Source organism: Gymnoscopelus braueri, assembly GCF_963280865.1.
Source record: "Gymnoscopelus braueri genome assembly, chromosome: 7".
NCBI classification, from domain to species: domain Eukaryota; kingdom Metazoa; phylum Chordata; class Actinopteri; order Myctophiformes; family Myctophidae; genus Gymnoscopelus; species Gymnoscopelus braueri.
Window position 1 is genome coordinate 38769955 of NC_137608.1, and position 26807 is coordinate 38796761.

Consider the following 26807-nt stretch of genomic DNA (forward strand, 5'->3'; position numbering starts at 1 on the left):
GTTTGAGAACCACTGCACTAGACCAGTGGTTCTCAACCTTTTCAGGCCGCGACCCCCCAAAATAATCATATCTGAACTGGGGACCTCCCACCTTGACAATCACTTGGAATGTAGGAGTTGAGGCATCACATTTAGTTTGACTCTATTCCACAGATAATGATTGTGAAAACAGCAGATCTATACAAGCTCACAATGCCTTGCGTTGCGAGACGTTGAGAGCTTGTAGATCTGCTATTTTCACAATTTTCTCTGCTTATAGGCTATTATTTGACAATGTTTCACCAGTTTTTTTTTTGTATAGTTTGTTGATTACTTTTGATGCATTAATGACCTTTTTTTTTTAGGTCTTAAAATGGTCTTAGAAGTCCTTAAATTGTCACTTCACTGTCATCAAGTCAATTTTGTCACAGACTTTTACTCGTAACAGAGTATTTCTACATTACAGTTCTGTACTTAAGTGCAATTTTGAGGTATGTTTTACTTTACTGGAGTAGTATTTCAATACTTTGACTTCTACTCCACTACATCTCAGAGGCAAATATTGTGCTTTTACTCCAGTACAATTATTTGAAAACCTATCTGCTATTTTCAAAAGATTTGTTTGAAAACTTGTGAAATGAGACATTCTGCATAATGAGTAGGCTGTAGGCTACTTTCTACTTTTGGTACTTTAAGTACATTTTGATGCCAATACTTGTGTACTGTTTTACTCAAGTCAATTTTGTCACAGACTTTTACTTGTAACAGAGTATTTCTACATTAAACTATTCTTATTTAATCATAATAGAGTCTGGATGGCCGAGCGGTCTAAGGCGCTGCGTTCAGGTCGCAGTCTCCTCTGGAGGCGTGGGTTCGAATCCCACTTCAGACAGTAACTTTTCACTATGAATTGAGTACATATCATCATGAGGTGACCCCTCTGGGGGTACCGACCCACAGGTTGAGAACCACTGCACTAGACCACCTTGAACGTTTGTCCCTGTACTAAGAAATTAGCTCGATAGTGCCCTCCTGTGTCAAATATGAAGTGATGCAGATTGAGATTATTGTGAGTTGCGTTACTTTGTCTCCTTATTTTACTTGTGGTTTTAGCTAGATGAGGTTTGATTGAATACTTTATTTAGAAGTTTGCAGTCAAAAAGCACATGAAAGTACAGTTACAAGGTCAACTAAATTATAGGATTTTAAAAAGCCATCAGCTTGTTACAATTGGAGTCCTCTTGTACTCAATTCATAGTGAAAAATTACTGTCTGAAGTGGGATTCGAACCCACGCCTCCAGGGGAGACTGCGACCTGAACGCAGCGCCTTAGACCGCTCGGCCATCCAGACTGTATTAACAAGTAAGTAACAATACTGTAATGTAGAAATACTCTGTTACAAGTAAAAGTCTGTGACAAAATTGACATGAGTAAAACAGTACAAAAGTATTGGCATCAAAATGTACTTAAAGTACCAAAAGTAGAAAGTAGCCTACAGCCTACTCATTATGCAGAATGTCTCATTTCACAAGTTTTCAAACAAATCTTTTGAAAATAGCAGATAGGTTTTCAAATAATTGTACTGGAGTAAAAGCACAATATTTGCCTCTGAGGAGTAGAAGTCAAAGTATTGAAATACTACTCCAGTAAAGTAAAAAATACCTCCAAATTGCACTTAAGTACAGAACTTGAGTAAATGTACTTTCCACCACCGTGGGACTGTGGACCATAGACCGTAAAAATGAAGGCGTGGACCATTGACAGTAAAACACTGTAACCTGCCCTGCAGCAGATGTCCACCCAGTTCCAATAGATGGCGGTAAATGGATGCCAACCGCCGTAGAACAAGAAGAGAGCAAGTCGCGCAAGCGCATGGGACAGTGGCGATCGATAACCAAGGAGAGGTCATATACGTCACACTGCACGCCGTGTCTGGGAGGCAAACTGGAGATGAAACATTGATGGGTGAGTCCGCAGTGGTGGAAAAAGTACCCACATTTTTTACTTAAGTAAAAGTATCAGTACAGTACTGCAATATAGACCCCTTAACAGACAACGTCACATTGGTTGCAAGCGTCATACCGGTTGCAAATGAAACCCATTCTGTCAGGTCTCGCTAGGGCGCGCAGGCAGCACTAGCCAACACACAAGAGGAGGTCGTGGTGTGCTGAAACCAGCGCACCCCGAAACAACAGGTTGAGAATTGATTGCATGAAACAATCACCTGTGCATCCAGTCTCAATGTTGGTAAACAAATAATTGGTCTATAGAAATACTCAAAGTAAAATAAGTAAACAAGAAAAACTCCAGAATTCAAAATTTTAAAGTACAAAAGTATTGGCATGAAAATGTACTTAAAGTACCAAAAAGTAAAAGTACTCATCATGCAAAATGTCCTATGTGTTCAAAATGTACAGGCCTACCAATCTTTGTGAGCTTGTACATCTGCTATTTTCAAATAGCCAAAATAGATACAGTGGTTAATGCACGTTTAGTTACTTTGTAGATTTTTATTATTTTTACAAAAGTTTTCAAATCATCTCTTTTCAATCAATCTCTGAGATGTAATGTAGTAGAAGTAAAAGTGTAGAACATTGGAAATACTCCAGTAAAAGTACCTTACAATTGTACTTAAATACAGTACTTGAGTACATGTACGTACGTACTTACTTACTTTCCACGACTGATTCTGGGTGACCACTCCTTCTTCAATGTACTCCTTGGCAACAACGCGGAACTTCACATGTAGCGGCGGAAGATTAGGAGTAGTCTACATGTGATTTGATTGATTTTCAACGTTATTTTAAGCGTTTGAGTCGGTATTTATATGTATTCTTTCTATTACTCTGTGGTATATTAAAGTTCACAAGCTTGTGGCTACACAACCGAGACAGGAGACATCCAACACAGGCAGCAGGTGCAACCAACTCTATGGGTGCAACATAGTCATGATTGCTAACATAACATTGTGATCCGTTAACGCCATTACAATGCCAGCTCGTAACATTGTGTCAAGTGACAGTCCTCACAGTAATGTTAGATATTCCAGATTATCGAGTGCTGATGACGGCTACATTGATTTACAGGTAAGGCTGGAACAAAATAAAAAGTCAATGTACGAATGCAGTTTTAATGTCTGTCGCCCTGCATGTATTTGAAACCTAACTGCATGTTGCAATGTATTTGAAACCTAGTTTGAAATCACTAACAATAATGATAGGCTATTCTCAGTGTAACCATACAAATCATTATTCTCCATTGTTTAGCTTGTTGATCTTGAGATGATCTATCCTGTTGGTTGGACACACACACACACACACACACACACACACACACACGATTGATTGAAATCCATATGAACATATATTTATTCATATCTGTCAGAAGGATTCAAACTTAAAAAAGCTTGAGAGGAGAGCTTATTTCAATTGTAGTGCCTGAAGTGAGAATGTATGCGCAAACTGAGTGTCATGTTCTTTTTGTTTGTACAGAAATGTAAAATCAATAATAAATACAGTACTAGACAAGTAAAATAGACAAGAAAAAAAACAGTAGCCAAAGAAATACTGTAGCCAATCACTGAGGGCGAATAATCGATTAAGTGAAATAAGTGATCACGAGTGAGTGACTGATATAAGAGGAAATATGTCGTACAGTATGGGGTAGTCGCAGGACTTCACTTTGTCCATGTTGTTCCATTAGACAGTAGACTGTAGCCAATACAGTCTTAACACAATAAACTAGGAGGGGAGAACAGGGATAATAAAACATTCATGATCACACTTAAAGCACAGACAATTGAAATAATGTGCTTTGTCATCCTCTGCAGTTCAAAAAGGACCCACCCAAAGTCCCATACAAAGCCATAGCATTGGCCACTGTTCTCTTCTTAATTGGCTCCCTGTTAATTATCATCGGCTCTCTCCTCCTCGCTGGATACTTTGGCGTTGGCACAGTGAGTATACAGTAGTACAGTATGAAAAACACCTGCCTTACATTCTATGCCTAACATTTATCAACCAATTTGCTTGTGTCTTGCTGTGTCTGTGAATTCAAAGCTCCAACATGTCAATATGTTCTTTCTTTTCTTTTGTTTTTAGCACACAGACCGGACTATACCTGTGCTTATCATTGGAATCCTTGTCTTCCTACCTGGATTCTACCATCTACGGATAGCTTACTATGCATCAAAAGGCTACAGAGGCTACTCCTATGACGACATCCCAGACTTCGATTGAGATGCTGCCAATCTTCAGTCAACCCAAAGCTTAACGACTTTCAACCTGACATTATTATTTTGGGCATGCCATTGTAGGCGCAAATATTCACAAATGTTCCAAAATGGCTAAAATAGATCTACAAGCATGTCGCATCAGCGTCATTATTTTTTCAAGAATACTTCTGCAATGTCCACTTCCCAGACAAAGGCATTGTCACATGACTCATGAGACCATTTGGTCATAATTTTGGTGGGGGGGGATCACGTTTCGGCCAGCCAGAGCATGCCTGCCTTGATCAGAATCATGCACTGTCTGCTACAGTACATCCGTGTCTGCTAAACCACAGTAGACCTTGGTGTAGTGTAGCCATTGCAGAAGTCTGCTGGAAATAAATATGTGGCGTAGCGTGGCACTGTGCCACAACAAAGTATAAAATAGGGCTTAAGTGGTTAAATTAACTAATTATAATTGTAACAATTACCAACATAAACTGGCACCAGATAGCATTTGTGTTAAAGGATTTTATGTTCCTGTAATTTATTTCATTGCATTTTTTATCACCCCAAGATAATGCCATTTTTTTTGTATAAAGCCAACTCTTCTTTGTTTTCCTTTCAGATAATTAAATTATGTTTTAATCTTCATCATTTCATTCTTAAAATGTGAAATTAGTTTTTTCAAAATATTGTATGGTTTTTGTTTTGTTTTGTTTGTCTGGGTGGGGGGCTATCTTTGCTTATAAATTCATAATTAGATTATTAGTTGATTACCTTTTATTTATACAGGTAATCTCATTGAGACCCAAGGTCTCATTCTCAAGAGATACCTGGTTGCAGTTTCCATAAGCACAAATTACACCAAAGAAAACCAAATCATGACCTCTAATTAAAAGCAAATCTGTTTTGGCGAGTAACACGGTCATGCAACAAAGTTTAAATTCGGCTAATCCAGAGGAGTGACAGTCGTGTGATGGGTGACACAGACATGATGGTTCAGGTGTAATAGTTGTTCTACCTTCCAGATGTGTTCCGTCTCATTAATTCGAATCATTTGATCACCACATTGTTACTTTGGCCTATGGGAGTAAACTTTGTCAAGTGTGTAGACAAACCTACAGCCCTACATCAAATGCCTTTTCACTTGCAACCTTTGGCTGTCATGATGTCAACCCCTGCAAATTAATTAGGGTGTGCTGATCAGGCCTGTGTTGTAAGGCTATACCATCTGAAGACATATGTCTGTATTATATCACATTACTGGGAGTTAAATCTTTGTATTCTCTCTTTATGGATAGTAATGACCACTTGTTACTTATGCTTGCTTGTTGTATGTCATAAATTATTTAAATTCCTTGTACATGTATTGGACTTGGCAATAAAGAGCTTCTAATTCTCACTTTCACTAAATACTCCTTTGTTTTAGTTTAGTTTGGCTTTGACATTGAAAAAAGTTCCCAACACTAAATCAGTGCTTATTGTTCCAGGTCTTTTATCGCCACCTTGTGGTGTTGAAGCCTATTTCTATTCAAAATATTTCATTTGGAACTAGAATTCAATAGGCCACCAAAGGGCAAACAATATCACTATAAGAATCAATTTAGTAGCAGCATTGCAGGGCAGTTCAACAAATTAGAGCCTGACAATGCTCCACAATTCCCCCGAGGGGGGTAAATTTATAAATGATGTAACTGCCTTTTGCTGGCTTGATCATTTTTGTAATTAGCCTAATGGTAGCCTACTTATATAGGCTAAGTATAATGTTTTGATTTGATTGATTGATTGATGATTGAATACTTTACACACAAAAAAAGTCCTGGGGACTTGTTTCCATTGTGGTCCTATGTTTTCAATTCATCAACATAGCATAAAAATAACACCAAAATACAATATCATCAACACATATAAAACATGTATAAAAATATGTACAAAGTAGAAAAGGGGGGGGAAATAAGTAAACGTATGGAATTGTGCGGTGTTGTTTTTTTGTAATGTTTTTTTTTTTACAGTGTGTGCATAAAAACAATAAGGCAACTCCGCACCAAACAGACTCGTCCAGACTATTGCAGACTACTCCAGACTGCAACAGACTGGTATTCGGTTGGCAAAAGTTACCATTTAAGTCTGTCAGCCGACTGGCCATTCATGTGCTAATTTGACTTTTAGCGTGCCAGCGTTGCCAGGTCTGCTTATTATAAGCGACTTTGGGCTTGTTTCCCTGCAAAGCCACTTAGGGATGTTCCCAGCGTTTTTTCTTCACTGACGTGCAGTGGTGTAAGTAACTAGTACATTTACTCAAGTACTGTACTTAAGTACAATTTTGAGGTACTTTTACTTTACTGGAGTATTTCCAATTGTCTATACTTGTACTCCACAACAATTATTTGAAATGTTTAGTTACTAGTTACTTTGCAGATATAAATCATTATGAAACATACATTAACCACTTTAGCCCTATTTTATACCTATAAGCTATTTGAAAATAGCAGATCTACAAGCTCACAACGTGTTGCGATGCACGCGTTCTGAGCTTGTAGATCTGCTATTTTCAAACATTTTTATACTTTTACTTTTGGTACTTTAAGTACATTTTTATACCAATACTTTAGTACTTTTACTCAAGTAAATGTTGAATTCTGGACTTTTACTTGTAACAGACTCAGAGTACATCTATTGCATTCAAGCCTGGAATTTCGTCATTTTAGGGGCAAGGCCACTTGGCCTTTGGTGTTGTAATTTTTTGGAGGGCACAAAGGCCCTGCCCGGTCTTCCTGCCAGGGCAGGAAGGCCATCCAAAAAAATAATAATGATTTTTAAGTCCAAAAATGATTTTTAAGTCCACGGAAATAATGCATTTAACTTGAAGGTTAAGGATCATTGTATTTTAATATATTATAAGAATAGTATAACTATCTGTGAAATATAACCCATTTATTTCACAAAATAATGTGTTGGCAAATGACCAATATTTAGTTATATAGGTCTCAATATGTCACATTCAGCCCTGGACTTCACTGACTGAAGTAGGGGTCACATTAATCACATTAGATTCACAGAATGTATTTTACCCACAAGTTATTTTCATTCAAATGAAATGTGAATGAACTTGCACTAATAATGACTTTAGTTGATTTTTCACTCTTTAAAATATAGTATTTCTTAATTATTAATAATTACAGCTTGTAGATTGGCTATTTTCACGATTTTAAATTGTTTTTAAATAATAATAAAAAAGGAACATACAAGATTTCCACCCGACAGCCATAATATAATAGCCAATATATGGTTCTGTATCAGTATATGAGTCCGTTTTTGCGGATTTCATTCAATTGGCTACTATGCCTGCATATGAATTTCATGTGCCTGGGTAGGTCACCCTGGCTTGGAGATATGCCCTGTAGCGCACACTCCGCCAGTGGTGTAAAGTAACTAAGTACATTTACTCAAGTACTGTACTTAAGTACACTTTTGAGGATTTTTTACTTTACTGGAGTATTTCTAATTTTCAGTACTTTTACTTCTACTCCATACATCTCTGAGGAAAATATTCTACTTTTACTCCACTACAATTATTTGAAAACTTTAGTTATTAGTTACTTTGCAGATATAAATTATTACATTATAAAACATACAGTAACCACTTTAGCTCTATTTTATACCTAGGCTATTTGAAAATAGCCGATCTACAAGCTCACAACGCGTCGCGAAGCGACGCGTTGTGAGCTTGTAGATCTGCTATTTTCAAACATTTGAGTACTTTTACTTTTGGTACTTTAAGTACATTTTGATACCAATACTTTTGTACTTTCACTCAAGTACATTTTTAATTCGGGACTTTTACTTGTAACGGAGTACTTCTACATTGCAGTATTGATACTTTTACTTAAGTAAAACATTTGAGTACTTTTTCCACCACTGCGCTCCACACAGCAGCAGCAGGTGAAAGCAATTCACTTAAACGAGGGTTGTGTTGCGCACCAAAACTGCGCAAAACTAGGTCAAATCAATCAATCTCTCTCTCTCTCTCTGGGAGCAACAACGAGAAACAGTGAATGTAGGTTTTCATAGACATGGTCGCTTGTTTCTCTCACATAATCTGGCAACACCGACAGCCCTTTGTTGTCACTGCCACTGCTCTGCCAGTCGGCTAAAAAGCTGAACATGTTCGGTCGGCTCTGGGTCGGCCGAAAAGGTCCCGACGGACCCCTAACCGACTGGCCGACGGACCCCTAACCGACTGGCCGACGCTTCCCGAAGCCAAATCGGCCCAAAGTCGGGCCGATTTGGATTGGTCTGGAGCCAGCTTAAGAACCCTGAACCCCGACATATTTCATGGTGCGAGGACCATGCTACAAATCGAAGCCTTTTGTATCATTCTTTTGTTGGGTCCACCCATATCATTCTTTTGTCGGGTCCCCCCCATATCCTTCTTTTGTTGGGTCCCCCCATATCATTCTCTTTTCTCTGTACTTTAGAACCTATAGTATGTAGCCTGCGTTCCCACGGAAAGGCGCTTTTGTCTGAGGCGCTCGAATTTTTGTACATCCACAGTAGTGTGTGTGTGTGTGTGTGTGTGTGTGTGTGTGTGTGTGTGTGTGTGTGTGTGTGTGTGTGCGTGCGTGCGTGCGTGCGTGCGTGTATATGCGCGCGCGTGCGTGTGTAGTAGGAGGAGGAGGAATGGGAGGAGAGACCACCTCGAGGTAGTATCACCAGTAGGGCTGTAGAAACGTGCTTGCTTTCTCTATGAAGTGTGCGCTTATTTAGAGGATTTTTAAAGCAGAACCACTATTTAGATACTAGAAAAATTAGGAAATTAATCACTGAAACGCTTTTTACTATTTCTATAAAAACTTAGTCTACTTCCACCAACTTGGGACAAAGCTAGTGAACGGACATTTAACTGCATGGGAACTTTAAATGGACTTATTGCGCACAAATCGATCGTAGGCTAACCTTTTTTTTCTTCTTTCTTCCCACACAAACTCCAAGGATGATTTATGAAGGCTGACATCAACGGATTTCCGCGATTTTTCTTGGGTTTTATTTTTGACAAGAAATGGACATAGTTCGCGGTAAACATAAACTGGCACCACTACCTGCGTAGAGCTATATTTAAACGTTATCAATTTCCCACAAGAGAAACGCAATGAAGTCTTAAAGTAATAAGCATTGATATCCTACTAGAGGACAAGTAGCCTAGAAGAAGCAGAACCACATCGATGGATTGAGAGATTCTACTTGGAACTTCAGCTAAAAACACTGCGCCTCAGGCAAGGTAAGGACAGCTGGTGAAGCATCCCAGCAAAACCACTTCTGGACCTATAATTTCCTCCCTCAAAACATCTGTTTCTGATAATAACATTCAAATAGGAATCTCAGTCTATAATAGACATTGCTCTTTGCACGATGCTGTTCCAAAGGCTGTAATATACATCTTGCGCCTTTGTTTACATTTTTGCTCACAGCATATTATGCTCTATATAATGTGTGATTTCTGTCAAATGATAGTGAATTATGTTTGATTTACCGAATCTACCCAACAATTAAACATGATTCCATGGTTATACTGCATGGACAGTGAAAACAATGGTCAGTAAACAGTTCAACAGTGTGTTTTTATTTTCCTCTCCTTATAGAGGGGGTCCCTCCATCACCCTTAACGTTGTGAATGTCTCAGACAAAAGATGCACCTGTTTTGGTTTGCGAGGGTGTGTGTGTGTGTGTGTGTGAGGGTGGATTGAGGGTGGATTGAAGATGAACCAATACAGTGTTCTGGGGTGAAACAAACGGGCTCGAGGGTTGGTATTATTTGGATCAGATACTTTGGCAATTTTCTCTTCACTTTGCTAGCCTACTGTATAGTTTATTAACTAATTCCCGTCTGTAATATCAACATGTAGAGTAGGTTATACATCTGCACTCCATCCACACCCCTCCTGCAACCAACTGGCCTATTCAAAGAGAATGCGCATCAGGCTGTGAAATGAACCTGGGTCCACAAATGATTTTCAGATTGCATGTATTCTGAAAACCACAGCAATCAACAGAGTTTGGGCAGTTTATTCTACATCCAGAGTTGATCAGTCAATTTAAAGCTTACGTTTTTTTTATATATATTTACTTATGTTGCATACAACAATGTTAGCTGTTCCCCTTGAAATGATGTGAACACCTCTGGGCAACAGATTAATAGTCACCCATACTATGTATTTATTGATAAAGAACAGAACATCTAATGTCCGGTCACATAATTGCATGTATTTAAAAAAGGTCAGCACTTTTTTTGGTACACAGCATTCAATAAGAACATTGCAGTTTTGTCCATTAGTTGATCAAATCATATAGTTATCATTTACATAAAAATATGTTGCTTTCAGGACAGACCTGCAGTAGCCTACTCTGCGATCACAGTGGTGAAAACAAGCATAAAGGCTTTCCTTCAGCTTCAGTGTCTCTTTAACAGTGTTGTATGCTTTGGGTGGCATGTTGGTCAAAGGTTATCATCATTAATATGTCATGTTCCCTCCAATATTATGATAGTGAGTAGGAAACCTATGCCATAAGTCATTTATATATATTTCAGTATCCTGGTCATAGTAGTCTATACTAATTACTCTAGTCAACTCTAGGAAATGTTGGTTCATACTATCATAGAACCACCAGAACTCTTCTAAGTGAGTGAGACGGCTGCTGTTTTTTAATCATGACTGATGCTACAGTCATGGACTAACATTGAAAGGACACAGCCAAAAGTGACTGTAGATTTGAGCTAGTATCCGCTTGATAATTGGACTGTTGTCATTTACTTTGAACATGTTTGAATGTCCAGAACTTTTCCAGTTAGTGGTATGTAATGAACCTGGACTGAGATTAAAGGTGAAAACAACCATGCATAATTGAAGTTTTTGTTTCCTTGTAAGAGTTTTCTCTGAACGCGTTTACTTTTCTAAGATCTAAAGGAGATTAGAAAAGGAGTGCACAAGGAAGTCTTAACGCAACTTGTGCCATCAATGGCACCATTGTATTGACAAAGTCTCGTATAGATGCAGTGTTGACTCAGTGAAGGTGAAATGCGGTTCATACGTGTCTTTTGAAAAGTTTTGAGTGTATATCTTTAAATGTCTCCCAAATACTTTTGCATTGTGACTAGTCTCTGCCCTTAAATGACACAGTTGACATGTGATTGTCTTAGATTCCAGCTCTGGTGTTACCTGCCCATGCGTTGGGACCCTCATTTCACTTAGTTTAACTTAGTGCAGTGTCTTGTAAGTAACCTTATCTCCCATGGGACTGACTTATCTCTAAAGGTTGGGATAGGGTAGGACAAACCATTTCAACGGCTGTGTGATTTAACCCATTAAGACCGGCAACGCATCTGTGTGTCATTTTTAGATTTCTTTGGCTATTAAAAAATAGCAGATATACAAGCTCATAGCACGGAACTCGAGCTTGTAGATCTGTTTGTTTGTTTTTTAATCGTGAAAATCTTTCAATATATATATTCTTTAAAGCGAACATTTGTAACTCAAATATTATTGCAGTTTTCTTTTTTTAAATATATATATATTTTTTTCTTTTTACTTATGTTGCTATTATATCAGTGGTTCTTAAACCTTTTCATGTCAAGGACCTCCCAAAATGATACGTATTTTGCCGCGGACCCCCATCTGAAATGATACGTATTTTGCCGCGGACCCCCATCTGAAAATATTTTGTTCCAGGGACCCCCAGAAGCAAAGATTTGAAATCAAAAATGTATTCAAAGATTTGCACACATTTTCACGATTTTTTTCAAAAAATAGCAGATCTACAACCTCATAGCGCGGCACTCAGTGCCGCACTATGATCTTATAGATCTGCTATTTTTGAATAGCCCAAAGAAATCTTAATATGACACAGATTCTTTCCAGGACTAAATGGGCTAAAGGAGGATGTGAGTAATCGGGGATAGACCTAATAGCATTCACACCAAACACATGTCAGACACACCTCCTTTGACATTGCCTTACCGAATCAGCTTTATTAGAAAAAAACATAATAACAGCCTATACACATCCCACCACTTTTATATTAAGCAGACAGGGAGTTTGCCCAATGTTCAATTACTGTCTAATTACAGTACACTGACAGTGGAGATGGGGTTTGGCTGTTGTGCACGTGAGTGAGGAACTGCTCTACATTTCACATGTGCATGAGCAACACAAATCGTACTCATTGTTGCCTTGCACATTATAGTCAATGGGCTGGGATACCCTGTAGCTGTGGGGTTGCCAGCAATCATTATATCACAGCACGAGACCAGCGTTCAATCCGTAGTCATTGGCCGTACTTTGTAATCAGCGAACCCTTGCTCATTTCCTATTGTTGAAATAAATGTCAATAGAGTTGCCAAAGCATGGTGGTGTGCCAACACTTCATTGGGAAAAAAAAGAAGACAATCTATGCATTGATTTCTGTGTTGTACAGGCTGGTCCAACCAGTTACATTTTAATTATCGGCCTATATAGTGTAAGTACAGAAGTAGCCTACCGCCCAAGGAAGTTATGTTGTTAGGTCTGTTTGCACTCTGCGGGCATGAAAACCGGGTTATGATTTGTTGAAAAAAGACAGCTTCTGGGGGAAGTACATACAACAGAAGTTATGCCCTGTAGACACTTTCAGCTGTAGTTCTTTGCCAGAAGCCTGGGAACGAGGTTATCTCATTCCTATGTTAATGAACCAAGTTCATGGACACTAGTAGCAAAATTGGTGTCTTTGTCTCTGTGTGATAGATACACAGTATTCCTCTGTCTGAGGTCCTGCAATGCACCTGTGATAGTGTCAGCCTGCCTGAGTGACACTTCTCATTCCTCGGGTCAGGCTGGCCTGCGCTGAGGCTACAGCCTTTGTCAGGATTAAGACGGATTACCAAGAAAGTAGTCTCGCGTAGCCAGACGTGATCTTCTCCCACTCATATGTCTGGGGAAATCAAAATTCAATCCGGCTTGGACGCCAGAGACAACCAGCAGTAACAAACCTACGCCCACTGCTTTCAAAACCAATCCGGATACTATCCCAGTATAAAGGACCCTCTGAAGTATTTGCATTGGTTCTTTAATGTCCCCATTAAATTATCCCATTCATTGACTTCACCAGACATATCCTGTATCATTAGGCAGAGATCTCTGATCATCTGGCCATGTGAGACAGAGACTACCAAGAAAGTATATGCTGCTGCTTATCAGGCCCTGTCTCTGTTGCCAGCATCACTGATGAGCCTGTTCAGGTACTGAACGATGAGGGAGACATTTCCAAGCTCTAGTGCCTTTCACATAATGAAGGATATTTTCCCCCTTGTATTATAGCTATTTTATTGGTCTATTATAATATATATTATAATATCACTGCTTCCATTAACCCCAGTACCTGTTGTAACATTTCAAAGTTAGTTTTCAATTTACACTTCAGTTTATTGCCTAGGATTTTCGATGCAATTTGCATGGATGCATCCCCATCCATTCAAAATATATTGCTAAATTAGCTGAATTAGGCTAGCTCCATCTTATTTACCAGTGCATAATCCAAGTCAGTTATGTTACGCATCTATGTATTCCCTCTTCAATACAGTCTGGATGGCATGACAGGAAAAACGTACAATGACATAATTCTACAAGTATTATTTATTATGATGTGGAGTGTTTTTGCTGAGATGATGTGATTCTGACTGAGTTGTAGACATAACAGTCTTAATAGATTATAGTGTAATTGATGGATGGCTCAGGAAGGCCAATGTGGGGCAGATCATCGATCTTATCGTCAGGGAAATCAGATCAATCCCTTTGGGTTTGGTCTGGTTATTTGCAGCCATGGGCCACCAGTGATATGCTGTCTGAAAAACCCTGCTTACAGACACGACCAGATAGCTAACACATGCCCCTGATATCTCTCTAATTTGATTTCCAATTCAATTACGCTATTAACACTGGGAGCGGCAGGCAGGGTGAGATTAAACCGGGTGTGACCGAAAGTACCGTCCAAGTCATGCCTTGGTCCAAAGCAATTTGTGTCAAAGAGATCCCGTGAGAAGTCCAACCGCAGGGGAAGGCATCCCCACATGCACGTTACCAAGCCACATGTCCCGCTGTTCAAACACAATTTTCTGTGGGCGAATCAAAGGGATTTGTTTTCATTCTCGTTCTCTTCTTTCCTAGTCCTTATTGACATCATTATGTCGTATGAATATTCAGTATGGATGACCTATAAGCATTTCACGAGCATGTTGTTATTTGATTCAGTGTGATGTAATTAATCTGGATGTAATTGATACCTAACTTCTAAATATTTTAAATAGTACCAGTACAACAGCTGTGTTTGGCTCCTGAGGCTTATTATTACATACAGATATGTTCAAAAATAACTATCTTGTGCTTCTATCCTATTGTTTGCCATGTGATCTTGCAGTGGTGTCAGGTACGGACTTGTATTGATATAGAGACAGTTGAGGGTCACTGTCAGTGGCTGTCTTCATGGCTGTGTGACTTGGATACGTCCCATTGTTAATATCCACTTACCCTGAGATACTTTCATGAGGAGGATCAGTGTACAGAGAAAGTCCCTGTCACTGCACAAAAAGCTTTGAATCCTCACTGTAAAATCATTTAATTCTGAGAGTGTTCAAATATAACCAAGTTACAAATGGATAAATGAAAACTGAGGATTTTACTATGGACCCACTGTTGATATGACTAAAGCGTAATATAAAATGCTTCCAGGTTTAACAGTATACATTAATAGTACCGTTACAGACTTTTTTTAAAATCATTTCCACCAAAAGGCCAGATACTGTATTTTCTTTTAGAAAATTGGAAGGGTCAGATTTTGTGAAAGTTAAGTCTTGTTTTACAAGTCTGGTGGGAGATAAAAAAATAATTGAATCACTTTATCACTCACTAATTAAGGAGGTATTATGTGTGGGTCAGACAGTTCTCTCTGCAGACTACACTTCTTATAGTTACAGCACTTGTTACTGTTGCCTGGTATGTAATGCGCTCTGGTTTTCCCCCTGAAGCTCTTGTCATCCATATGTTCTTCCGAGTGAGATGCCTCTTGTGGTCTCGTCTGTTTATATGTCAATTAAGTGCTCTCTTGTCTTCCTCCGCTGCCTGAGGAAATAACCTGGTTGTCTTCTACCTACCACTGCACCTGTAGACAGACACCCCCCCCCCCTCCAGGCTTCCTGTGTAATAAGCTTACTCTCTGTGGGTCAACGCCTGTGTATTCTTGCTCCATAAATCTGTCGTATGTTCTGGTGTGGCAAAGTTACGTGAGGTCTATTATGAACCCAAAATATGGGTTATGTACTGCTCAATTATGGAAAACATATAATCATGTTTGTTTTACACAATTACTCATTGACTTTGGAAACATTGTGCATTTATAGATTTGTATACATATTTTGACCCCCTTTTTTGTTGCCACTGCTGTTGTACCGTATAGTGGCTCACCTGCCAGTGAGGAGCCCCCACCAGGAGGATGTAGCGCCTCTGTCCTACTCCTCCTGTTCAACATGACCCACTGACAGGTGCCGCCCCGGCCCGTAGGAGTATGTGAAGCGACTAAGATCACCTTCCCCACCCGGCTTCCCTCCTCCGAACATCGCCATTAGTGCCTGTCTAGATGCTTGGCCAAATGCTGCCATGCCATTAGTCCCAAGTACCATTGTTCCCACAGTGTTTATTATAACTAAGCATAACCCTAACCTCACAGTAACAACTAACCTAACATTTTTGTTTGACTATTGGGATTTCGGAATAATGGGCTGCCTCCGGGTCAAACCTTAAAACTCTGGGGTGCTGGGCAGGAACTTTACCCCTGCGCTACGCATTGTGCCCGCATTTGTTGAACTTTAACAGTCTTTTTAACTGTTGATTTTCTTGAACTTTTCTCTGTCTTTTGTTCCTTTTATTGTTTGGTCATAGACCACTTTGTATTTGAATTTCCGTCCGGTGGTGCAGTCCCCACTGTGTAATAAATGTACAGTATTTGTTTGTAAACAGATGAATCGTTTTTCTTTTTACCTTTTAGTGTTTCCAACAGCTGAATTGGTTTTACTTTTCATGTTGACCAAAGGCTCTCTTTCCGTCACCTTGGCTTGAGCTGAACTAAACATGCCACAGCTTAATGGAAAGTTAGTTTGGGCTTTTAGGTAGGGGCGGAAATGCACTGCTGCATTTACAGTAGCCTATAACACAAGACAAAACCGTTTTGCATCATTGCAAAAGGGAATGTAGCACAATAATGATTTTATCTTGTTTTCATAAACAAATTGGCCAAAATCATGATTGAAAATATAATGTGATTGAGTGAGCAGTTTTAGCTCATTGCTTTGGATTTCACTTTCATTGTCAGTGTGGTGTGCAGTCACGTCAAGGATAGTTTCCTTTGCACCGGTGACAGGTGACACAACTAATATTGCAGTGAAAATGGGAGCAGCAATTTTTGATGGATGTGTTTTTCATGTCCACTTGGCTATAGCCAGTTTGTGCCAACACCCTACTGCACTTTGACGTTGATTGACTGACTGCTAACTTCAGCACGAACCGCCCAGTGGCAGTGCCACTGGCACCAGTCCCATGGTTGAGCACAGCAGTAGTAGTAGTAGTAAGTATATATTTCTAGCAATCTATTTAGGGATATTTGTATACACATTTGCAGTGATTGCTGCTCAGACTAAATGTGTCACATGATTTAGTGAGTCTGCTCCAAAATGCTCAAACTAAGTACTGTACCTGATAGCCTCTCTCTTATATAAATTTAATTAACTTAAAGTAATAAGCTGGTATTAGGGATAAGTGGAGTGAGAAAGAGAATAGTGAAGAGGCAAGCAGGGTCATTCAATTGTATTTAAAGGAAACAAACTTAAATGCGTGCCTCAAATCCAATTTACTTCAACAAGTTCAACAGTTAAATGTAGCGTTAACAAGCACACAGGCCTGTTCTTGCATACAGTCCTGTATGTCACCTGTCCATTGCTGCTGGTCTATTTAGCTTGAGATAATACCTGTTAATGAGCTGAACAGCAGCAGCAGGCTGATCTGTTCCATAAAGACTCCCAGAGGGAGTGCATGAAGCACACACACTCATATACATGCACACGCACACGCACACGCACACGCACACACACACACACACACACACACACACACACACACACACACACACACACACACACACACACACACACACACACACACACACACACACACACACACACACACACACACTGACTTCACTCACTTCAACTATATGCTCACATCACAAGTTTACAGGTGTAAAGGAGTGGGTGAAATTATTTACATACTGTACAAGCTCCCAATGTTTTGCACAAAATATAGTCAAAAGAAAAGAATAGAGAAAGAAACAAAAGGGGAAAAGTTACATAATAGGACAGCAATATCAAATATAAATACTGTACAATGGTGCGTGCTCAAAAAGAAATAAAAAAGGAAGAATATCAGATGCACAATCACATCTCTACAACACGCACACGCCCAACTGCTTGCTCATAGCAGAAGGTGGAATAGCTTATTTTCCTTAATCCAACCAAGAGCAGACATGCAATTTGCCAGTGGATTGCGATTACTCAAACTATACCGTTATCTGTTAACCATGAAGTGCAGCTGGAATGTACTGTAGTTTGGCTCCTGGATTATGAGTAAATGTCAACTTAAAAGATTACATTTGTCTGAGAAGAGATGTGTAATAATGTATGTCCTTATGTGGCACTGATGTCTAAATGCACTCAATGAAGTCAGATAGAATTAAGTTAACTCTAAATGGACTGGTCTAAATGGAGTGTGTGATGTTGTGTTTCAGGTCGGAAGATGTGTGAGGGAGTGTGAGGGACGGCCATGGGATTGGAGAGACGGTGGCTGCTGGTTGTCACTACTGCTGTAGCCCTCTGTCTGCTAAGTAAGTATATGATTCTGCATGCCCACATACATCATTATCTCCGGCCAGGCTGCCAAACCTGGAGATATATTTTCACCCCTGTCCGAGTGTACTTCTGTCTGTGTGCAGCTATTCTCGGACACTGTTGGACCGATCAGGTGGGCTAAACATTTTTTAGATTGGCCTCTATGGTGGCACTATAACAGGCCGCTTTACGTTTTGGCCTATAGAGCATAGCAGTGGCGGCCATTTTGTTTACCGGCTCTGGTTCCACCGATAGAAAGCCCATTCATTCAGCCCATAGAGATTTCCAGGCTCCTGGTGAATCCTAGTGAAGTTACAACTTGTAACTTTGCTTTTTTTTTGCGGTTTTAAAATATTTCTTTACAACTCGAACGGCGTACTAGGCAACATGCAAGGCCATGGGTTGTTCGCCACGGCCACTCTCTCACGTTATCGCTCTAATGAGCCTCATGGCCTCGCTGTTGGACACGCCTACCTTGTCGCAACAAACAAACCAGGTGCTCCGTCTCCCATCAGCGCCCCCTTTTTCTCAAATTGACTGACCGGCCAGTCCAAAACACACATTTCTCAAATTCACACATGTACCAAATACATATTTTGTGCTTGTTGACTTGTTGACATGCATGCCTCTGACCCTGTTTGCCATACAAATATGTGAGGCGTACGTGAAATGTTTTTCTTTTGGGGTCAGCCAGCAGTCACCCCCTCTTAACCCCACCCAACCCCTCTCCTTCAAGCCATAAGGTTGGGCTTTTCCTCAGTTTGTGTCTTTGCTTTGCCAAAAGTTCATCGCTTACTCACTTCAAAGAAACCCATGTCCCTTGTCTATATAGTCTTCTGACAAAGCATTAACCCATTAAGACCTGAGGCCGATTCTACAAATGTCTTCTAAATCAGTAGTTCTCACACATTATCTTGTGTCCTTGCTTGTATTATGTGTATTATGATGTATTATGATGTATTATCTTGTGTCCTTGCTTACTGTAAGTCGCTCTGGATTAAGAGCGTCTGCTAAATGCCTAAACTGTAAACATTCAAGATTTTTCCAAAATGCTCAAAAATAGCAGATGTACAAGCTCGCAGTGCGGCACGAAGTGACGCGCTGTGAGCTTGTATATCTGCTATTTTTTGAATAGCCAACGCTCAAATCTAAAAATGACCCAGACAGATGCGGTTTTAATGGGTTAAATTGTAGTGGTCATATGTTGATGACGCATGTGTTGTGTCTGGCACAGTCAACTTCTTTGGCCTGAATCAGGGAAAGTGAAGAGGAGGGGCTGGGGGAGGGGTTTGGGGGGGGGGGGGGGGGTGGGGGGTATTAAATGCAAGTGAATGTCAGAGGATAGGGATAAAACCTACTTGAATAACTGGGTCTGGATTTAGATCAATCTGGGATTTATGCTGCCCCCCCAACCCAAGGCATGCTTCTAGGGGGGGAGGGGATTGTGCAGGTCCGCACACCATGTGTGTACCCCAGGGGGTGGTGAGCGGTGTGCCTGCTGTCCGGCATCAGAGAGCCCCACCCCCTGGAGATTAGAGCGCAATCAGCAGGCCAGATGAAATGCAGAGCAAACACCGGCACCCAATATGTCACACAGTCACAAGAGACAGCTCTGACAGACAGACATGCTGACTGTGTGTGTGTGTGTGTGTGTGTGTGTGTGTGTGTGTGTGTGTGTGTGTGTGTGTGTGTGTGTGTGTGTGTGTGTGTGTGTGTGTGTGTGTGTGTGTGTGTGTGTGTGTGTGTGTGTGCTGTAAGTGTACTGTAAATCGCTCTGGATTAAGAGCATCTGCTAAATGCCTAAACTGTGTGTGTGTGTGTGTGTGAGAGAGAGAGATATGGAAAGAGATTTACATGCATTTTGTACATACATTTCTTTGTTTTGATTGTTTTATTTCACACTTGCTTTGGTATGTATCCCATGCCAATAAAGCCCCATTGAATTGAACTGAATTTAATTTAAAGAGAGAGAGAGAGAGAGAGAGAGAGAGAGAGAGAGAGAGAGAGAGAGAGAGAGAGAGAGAGAGAGAGAGAGAAGATTCTGACTTTCAAATGTACATATTTTTTGTTTTGATTGTATTGCTGTATTGTTGTATTGTGCTTTCTGCTTTGGCAATGTAAACGTATGTTTTCTCATGCCAATGAAGCCCTTTGAATTGAATTGAATTGAGAGAGAGAGAGAGAGAGAGAGAGACAGAGAGAGAGAGAGAGAGAGAGAGAGAGAGAGAGAGAGCCCCAGGTGTGGCTTCAAGGCTTTGAACTGATATGGTCTTGTCACCAAATGGAGCATCGTTGTTTTACATGACTGAGTATTGGGTTTCAACAGAAAACACGCTGGGCAGATCACAGCCACTGATGCAGTTCAAAATCAGATGTGTTTGAACTCACTGTTTTATTCGTCCTTTCAGTCTGTCTATATGTCTATCTTAAGCCTGACAAAGTGTCATGTGATTTGTGCCGTGTGACACACAAACAATATATATGACGTTACGTGTGGACATTTGTTTAAGTTAACAATACGTTATTTTTGTTGAGCAACACATTGACAAAACATCAGTCAAGCTTTAGCCCCTGGCTGCTTCTCCTGTCTTTCCCCACCCTCACTTGAGGCAACCAAGGTCTTAGGGCTTGAGTTTTATGATCTGTTCCCAGAATAGGAAATAGGACCATTTCCACTCACAAGTAACCAAAAAAATTCTAGTGATGGTAATCTGGTCTCTCAGGCACTGTGCTAAATACTTCCACATTTTAGAGATAGTTGTACCCTTGTGAATCTTGATTGATGTATTTGTTCATGGCTGTTTCAGTGTTTATTGCCTGCCATTCAATCTGTAAATGTCTAAACCGTTGAAATATGCTGTTTCCACCACAGGTGTGTCGCGAGGTGAAGCATCGTTGGTCCATGCTCGGGTCGGGAGCTCTGCAGAGTTGGCCTGCAGTCTCACTCCCTCTTCCAAAGAAGCCACCAGCCCAAACCTCTTTCCTCTGCATGTGGTGGAGTGGGTGCGCCTCGGGTACAATGTTCCCATCCTCATCAAATTTGGAGTTTATGCTCCACGTGTCCATCCAAATTACAAGGGTAAGTCCTGTCAGATGAAGCTCAAGCTCCCATAAAAAAAAGAAAAAGAAAAAAAGAGGACAAAATACATACAGTTTCATAACTTGTAACTTCATTGAAAGTTCTAACCTTTCTGCAATCAATTTTTTTGTCCCTCTGGGTAATAAAGACAGCAGGATACTTGCTGTAGTACAGTGGAACGATTATACAATGGTGCTGAAAGGATAACACAAAAAGTCCTAAGCAAGGGATTGTTTCCATTGTGGTCGTGTGTATTCAATTCATTGAGGCATTTAAAGACATACAATAAATGGTGAACACTCATGTAGTGCTTTAACCACTTGAGCCCCATATACTTCGTTGTATGACGAATAGCGAAAATTGCTGATCTACAAGCTCACAACGTGTTGCATCGCAACGTGTTGCAAGCTATTAGATCTGCTATATCCGCTATTATCTTACTTTAAAAAATCTGAATAGCTGCACCTTGGCACCATGGAACTGCTATCATAACAGTCTGTGTCCCTCAACGGAGTGAAGAGTTCAACCTCAAACACAGAGATTAATTTGATTACGGCTCAAGTGATTTCAGGGGAAGGTATTGGGGGTGTCTGTGCCGAAACGTTCAATGTTTTCCCCTTGAAGATGTCTTTGCCTTGATGTGAAGTGTCTGGCTGGGAATGCGAGTAATGTACTGCTGTGGGGTGAGAGCAGTAGGGAAAAGGGGCTACAGTGGTAATTAAGAATGCTGGGTGGTTGGGGGCGTTTTTGAAACAATACCCCCAAATAGGTAATCCATCCTAAACACCAGCCCTGTTATTACCGAGAGTGTTTAGTGTTGTCTGTGTGTTTCCAGACTGCAGAGGTAATGCAGGGGGGGAGAGAGGGGATGGGGCGAGAATGGGTGCATTTTAATGGAGGCTGTTAAGGGGGGGTGGGGCAGCTAACAGGGGGCAGGGGGGAGTGTGTGTGTGTGTGTGTGTGTGTGTGTGTGTGTGTGTGTGTGTGTGTGTGTGTGTGTGTGTGTGTGTGTGTGTGTGTGTCTGTGTGTGTGTGTGTGTGTGTGTGTGTGTGTGTGAGAGAGTGTGTGTGTGTTAGAGATGGAAGGAAATAGGTCTGGATTAAAGAGAGTGGGGTTAAACTAGGCTTGGTGGGGGCTGGTGGTCTGATGACGACATTTTATTGGTATTCCGAGGGCTGACCCAGTAAGATTGTTTTTACTGGAAGGAGGATGGATGAAGCATAGGAAATAATAGAATTTTCTTACTGGTGTACTATAATCCTGTCATTGTCCACGAGAGAACAAAAGACAAAGAGGGCCATCACGGCCACCCCTTCCTCTCTGCCACAGCCATCACTACTACCAAGACTAATAGGACACCCAAAATTCCATACCCACCCCATCTAGGTCATCGGGACTAACAGCGCTTCCATGCAAGTTGCATCTTATTTAAACTCTGTTGAACCAAGAAGCCCCACTGACATTTTCAAGAATCTTTGCCAAGAAAGTGACATCATGACAAACAAGTTGGCAGAAACACATTGAATAGGTCTAGCATTCAGGGACCAACGCTGAACATCTACAGGGGCCATGGTGAGGAACCACAAACAGCCGCATGGCGTGTCAACAATCCCATAGCCTGTTAAACGTGTCATTGTTTAAGGGCACTCATCTGATGTGACAACAGCCATAATGGAGCAAACAACATTATACAGACATGTTCTTGTTTGTAGTTGAAGGTGCTTTTTGATGCCATGATACTTTGGTCATAACCACCTGGCATGAGCACTTGTCTGCTGTGCGCATTAAGCCCTGTCTGCTTCAGATCCTCATATCTCTGTGTGCGCACTGGAAGCAGATGGTGGCATGTGAAGCGTGTCAGCGCAGTGGGTCTAATGTATGCTTACCCTCAAATTAAAATGTAGGGGGGGATTTCAGATGTAACCACAAGACAGTGGTGCGGTAGGCTACCCTTTCCTGATCTTTGTCCTGGCTTGTCTCTGTTTAGGGATCAAAGAGCAAGGGTTGTATGCAGTGTTCAACAGTTTTGAGAAACATTAAAGTAAATTATATAATTATTATAAGGAATTGTACTGCTTTGCAAAACAAGACCAAATTATAATTTGTAGCTCATTGTTAAAGCTGTTGTTTGGAGTGCCAGATAGGTTGATCAAAATTATCAAGGAAATTGACAATTTTTGGACAAATTCAGACTCTGGCAAACTAAATGGCCAATTAAATACTTAAAATGATTGGCCTAACTTTCTAGCACTTGTTATATTGTCCTGTGTGGAAAAGCTGCCAATTTGCGGCGCCCCGGTGGCTCCCCCGGTAAGAGCACAGCCGCATACCACATAATTAAGGCTGCCGCAGCTGGCCAGCGTTTGAATCCAACTCGAGACCCTTTGCTGTATGTCACTCCCACTCTCTCCTGCCCTTCCTGTCTCACTGTCACAATCAAAAATAAAGCTGAAATGCTGCAAAGGTTATCTTAAAAAAAGCAGACCAATTCATCACATAAAATGCGTATGATGGCTGTGTCTTTCTCTGCTGTCTGAGGCAAGCATGTACTCCCATGCCACAGGCCACTTTTAGAATGTGACATGAGAAGAATCAATGAGAAGCCGTGTCTTTGACAAGGGGAATGCATCTCAGTCATACAGTACATTTAACCTTCAATTGCATGATAGCGATATCAGGTGTATTCGAGATTGCACTCAGTGCTCAGAGAGTGTCTGCTGTGTATTTGTCACAGAGTGTCCTTCTGTTGACCCCATTAGACACCAGTCTGTCTGAGTGCTTCAGCTGTCTGTAATGCTAGAGTTCTAATGGGAATCAGGGAGGTATCAATGCAGACATCCCTTTGCCTCCCTCGGCCTGCATGCCCCGGTGGCTGAACATCAGTCAGCCCACGGCAAAGAGCAGCAAAGGACGATTCTTTTTTTCCAGAATTTGTTTTGGCCTTTTCTGCCTTTTATTGATAGTATACAGTATATTGACAGGAAATGGGGAGAGAGAGACGGGGAGTGACATGCAGCAAAGGTCGTCGGAACCGGGATTCGAACTTGCGACACACTGTCGGACTGCATTGCAGCCTAGGTGCCCAGACCTTTAGGCCAGCGGTCCGGGCCAGCTTGGGCAATGCTGTTCAAGTTGTATTTGTTGAGAAAATATCTTGGAGCCGCCTCACCATGCTTGTGGTGTTAGGACTGCTTACTGCGGTAGACAGTGTCAGATCAAATATTTATTTAAATTGGGAAATTGGTAGAGATGGTGTGAATGTAAGTCACCCCTATAGCCCAGTTTATACACTTTTTACTTGAAAAGTTGTTATTTTCAGCAAGCCACATTTTTAAGGTTTGATATAATAACGTTGTTGCTTTGTGACACGTTGTGAGCTTGTAGATCTGCAATTTTCATAAATTATTACTATTATTATAATGTTTTTTTTTACTTTGAATGCCCAAATTAGTGACATCAGGTTTATTTATTTCATACTCACATGGCAGTTTTCAAAACTGAAATAGACTAATATTTATGGTATGAATGAAATAAAATTAAAAGCGTGCTAAAAGCGCAATCTATGCCTGAATCTACACATAAATGGGCTAAACAATAATGGTTAGGTGAAAAAAAAAGTACATTCTATTTGGCATTTAAAAAAAACACTTACGAGGAATAGTTTTCGTTTTAGAGATCTGGAAGTGAGTGCTGCTTCTGGTTTGCCGATTGGATATTTGGCTTCTGGTAGGGGGCAGTCAGGTTCTGAAGGGGAAATCAAGAAGGCTCAGGGGAAAAAATCCCTACACAGTGTGCTTCTTCTGTCTTAAAATGTGTGTACTGGGTAGTGACAAGGTGAAGTATATCGTAAAATTGGGCGTAACCACCCTATATTTCGTTGAATCGGTCCCCCAGGGGTCAATACTTAGTATACTTAGTATGCGTGGCATTGTGATGCGTTGTGACGTGTTGTGAGCTTGTAGATATGCTATTTGGCGGATGTTCGCCTGTTTTAGCCAAATGTTTGCCTGGACATACCCAGAATAGGGATGCTTCAGGGATGGTTCAATTGTTTAAGGCTCACATCCCAGAAGTGGCCCAGTAGGCCCATCCCTTGTTTCACAGAATGAGGCGTAAAGGCTAGGTTCATTGCATAGCACCCGTGCATGCCTGCATGCACACACCAACACATTCCCGCACAACAAATAACAAAAGTCTATAATCCCCCACCAAACCAGTCACGGACTCGACTGAAACTTTATATTGGACTGCAAAGCTTTTGCAAACATGCCTCTATATTTGGCACCACCAAAGACAGAAAACAGGCAAACAGAAAGGTGGCAGCTGAAACCGATCACCTTTATCTGCTAACCAGTTTTTCTGCTACAACTGGACTAGGGAGAAAGTCACCAAACAGCGACACACACACAAACAAGTGAAGAATGGATGGCTGGACCTGTAGATCTCATGTTCTCCTGCTCAAAGCGCCTGACTCTTAAACAAAAGCCCTGTTACCTCATCTCGTCATGCTCTAGGTGTGTCCCCAAGGACAGATTCACAAGAAGGTGATGAGATCAGCTCCAATCTTGTGCTTTATTACAGTGTGTCTTCACACACTAAGCCCTATTCTTAGACCCCAGGTCAGTGAAAGTGACTCTGAAGCTCCAGTTTCTACTCTTGGGAGTTGGGAGATAATAATTATATAATGTTTAAAGGTAGGGTTGATCTCTTTCCTGTTGTTTCTTCGGCAGTAATGCATGAGTATGAAGAGGCTTAACCCATTGATACCTGGAACGCTTCTGTGTCACTTTAGATGCCTTTGGCTATTCAAAAATAGCAGATATACAAGCTCATAGATCTGCTATTTTTGAAAAATCGTGAATTTTTATTTTTTAGATTTTTTTTTCAAAAAACTGTTAGGATTTAGATTTTTTTAAAGAATCGCCTCAGGTCTTAATGGGTTAAACCCTATACTTAGTTGACCGGGGTCCCCCAGGCCTTTACACTAGATCATTGTTGTATTTCCTTCCACACCAAATCTCTTCGCCGAAAACACCTGATCTACATGCTCGCGCATTATGGCGCTTTGTGAGCTTGTACATCGGCTATTTTCGCAGAACGTTTTGCTCTCTCCTCAGAATAGGGACGCTACAATTTATGCATTTAGCAGATCATGCTCTTTATCCAGAGTGACTTACAGTAAGCAAGCTAGACTTATACTGTACATCAAATGCATAGAGACAGTGTAGTGCCTCAGTAATCTAGGACCATAGGTAAACCAAGAACCTAGCATCAGTATAAACCAGGGGTCTTCAATGTTTTTCAGGCCAAGGACCCCTTAGCTGAGACAGAGATGAAGCGGGGACGCCCACTACATATTGAATAGAATTGTGTCGCAGATTAACCGTTTACAATTGCTTCATAGACTTGTTTGACAGCACTGTCATCAGTATATGTTGGATTCATGTGTATTTTCATACATTTAATTTAACCACTTAAAACCGTCAATTCTTATAGTAAACTTGACCTTTCACTCTGTACTTGGTCTGCTCTTTCCCCCCCCTCCACACCAAACGTCTTTGCCAAAAATAGCAGATC

At 40.7% G+C, this 26807-nt stretch overlaps 2 protein-coding genes across 6 annotated transcripts in view; both read left to right on the forward strand.

The window, feature by feature from the left end:
* Positions 1 to 2725: 2725 nt before the first annotated feature.
* tmem230b (transmembrane protein 230b) lies at positions 2726 to 5595 on the forward strand. 2 transcript variants are annotated; one of them, XM_080432773.1, is made up of 3 exons: positions 2726 to 3066; positions 3810 to 3939; positions 4088 to 5595. In XM_080432773.1, exons 1-3 carry the CDS (start codon positions 2971 to 2973, stop codon positions 4216 to 4218), a joined length of 357 nt encoding a protein of 118 aa, XP_080288899.1. In that variant the 5' UTR covers positions 2726 to 2970; the 3' UTR covers positions 4219 to 5595. The 2 variants fall into 2 exon arrangements, with proteins under 2 accessions (XP_080288899.1, XP_080288898.1); XM_080432772.1 differs by having other exon boundaries at positions 3810 to 3935; positions 4081 to 5595.
* A 3352-nt stretch (positions 5596 to 8947) lies between these two features.
* igsf9b (immunoglobulin superfamily, member 9b) overlaps positions 8948 to 26807 on the forward strand; it is a 41037-nt gene continuing 23177 nt past the window's right edge. For 3 of the 4 annotated variants that reach the window (XM_080432269.1, XM_080432271.1, XM_080432272.1), the window contains exons 1-3: positions 8948 to 9471; positions 18051 to 18146; positions 21023 to 21229. In XM_080432269.1, the coding sequence (XP_080288395.1) occupies positions 18086 to 18146; positions 21023 to 21229 (268 nt within the window). In that variant the 5' untranslated portion in view covers positions 8948 to 9471; positions 18051 to 18085. Of the gene's footprint in view, positions 9472 to 17841; positions 17934 to 18050; positions 18147 to 21022; positions 21230 to 26807 lie in introns of those variants that run through there. The other variant, XM_080432270.1, reaches the window with a different exon arrangement.

Coding starts and splice junctions, on each gene's coding strand:
- tmem230b (XM_080432772.1), top strand. CDS start 2,971: ATGCCAGCTCGTAACATTGTGTCAAGTGACAGTCCTCACAGTAATGTT. Junction 3,067..3,809: donor ACGGCTACATTGATTTACAG/GTAAGGCTGGAA, acceptor CATCCTCTGCAG/TTCAAAAAGGACCCACCCAA. Junction 3,936..4,080: donor GATACTTTGGCGTTGGCACA/GTGAGTATACAG, acceptor TTTTGTTTTTAG/CACACAGACCGGACTATACC.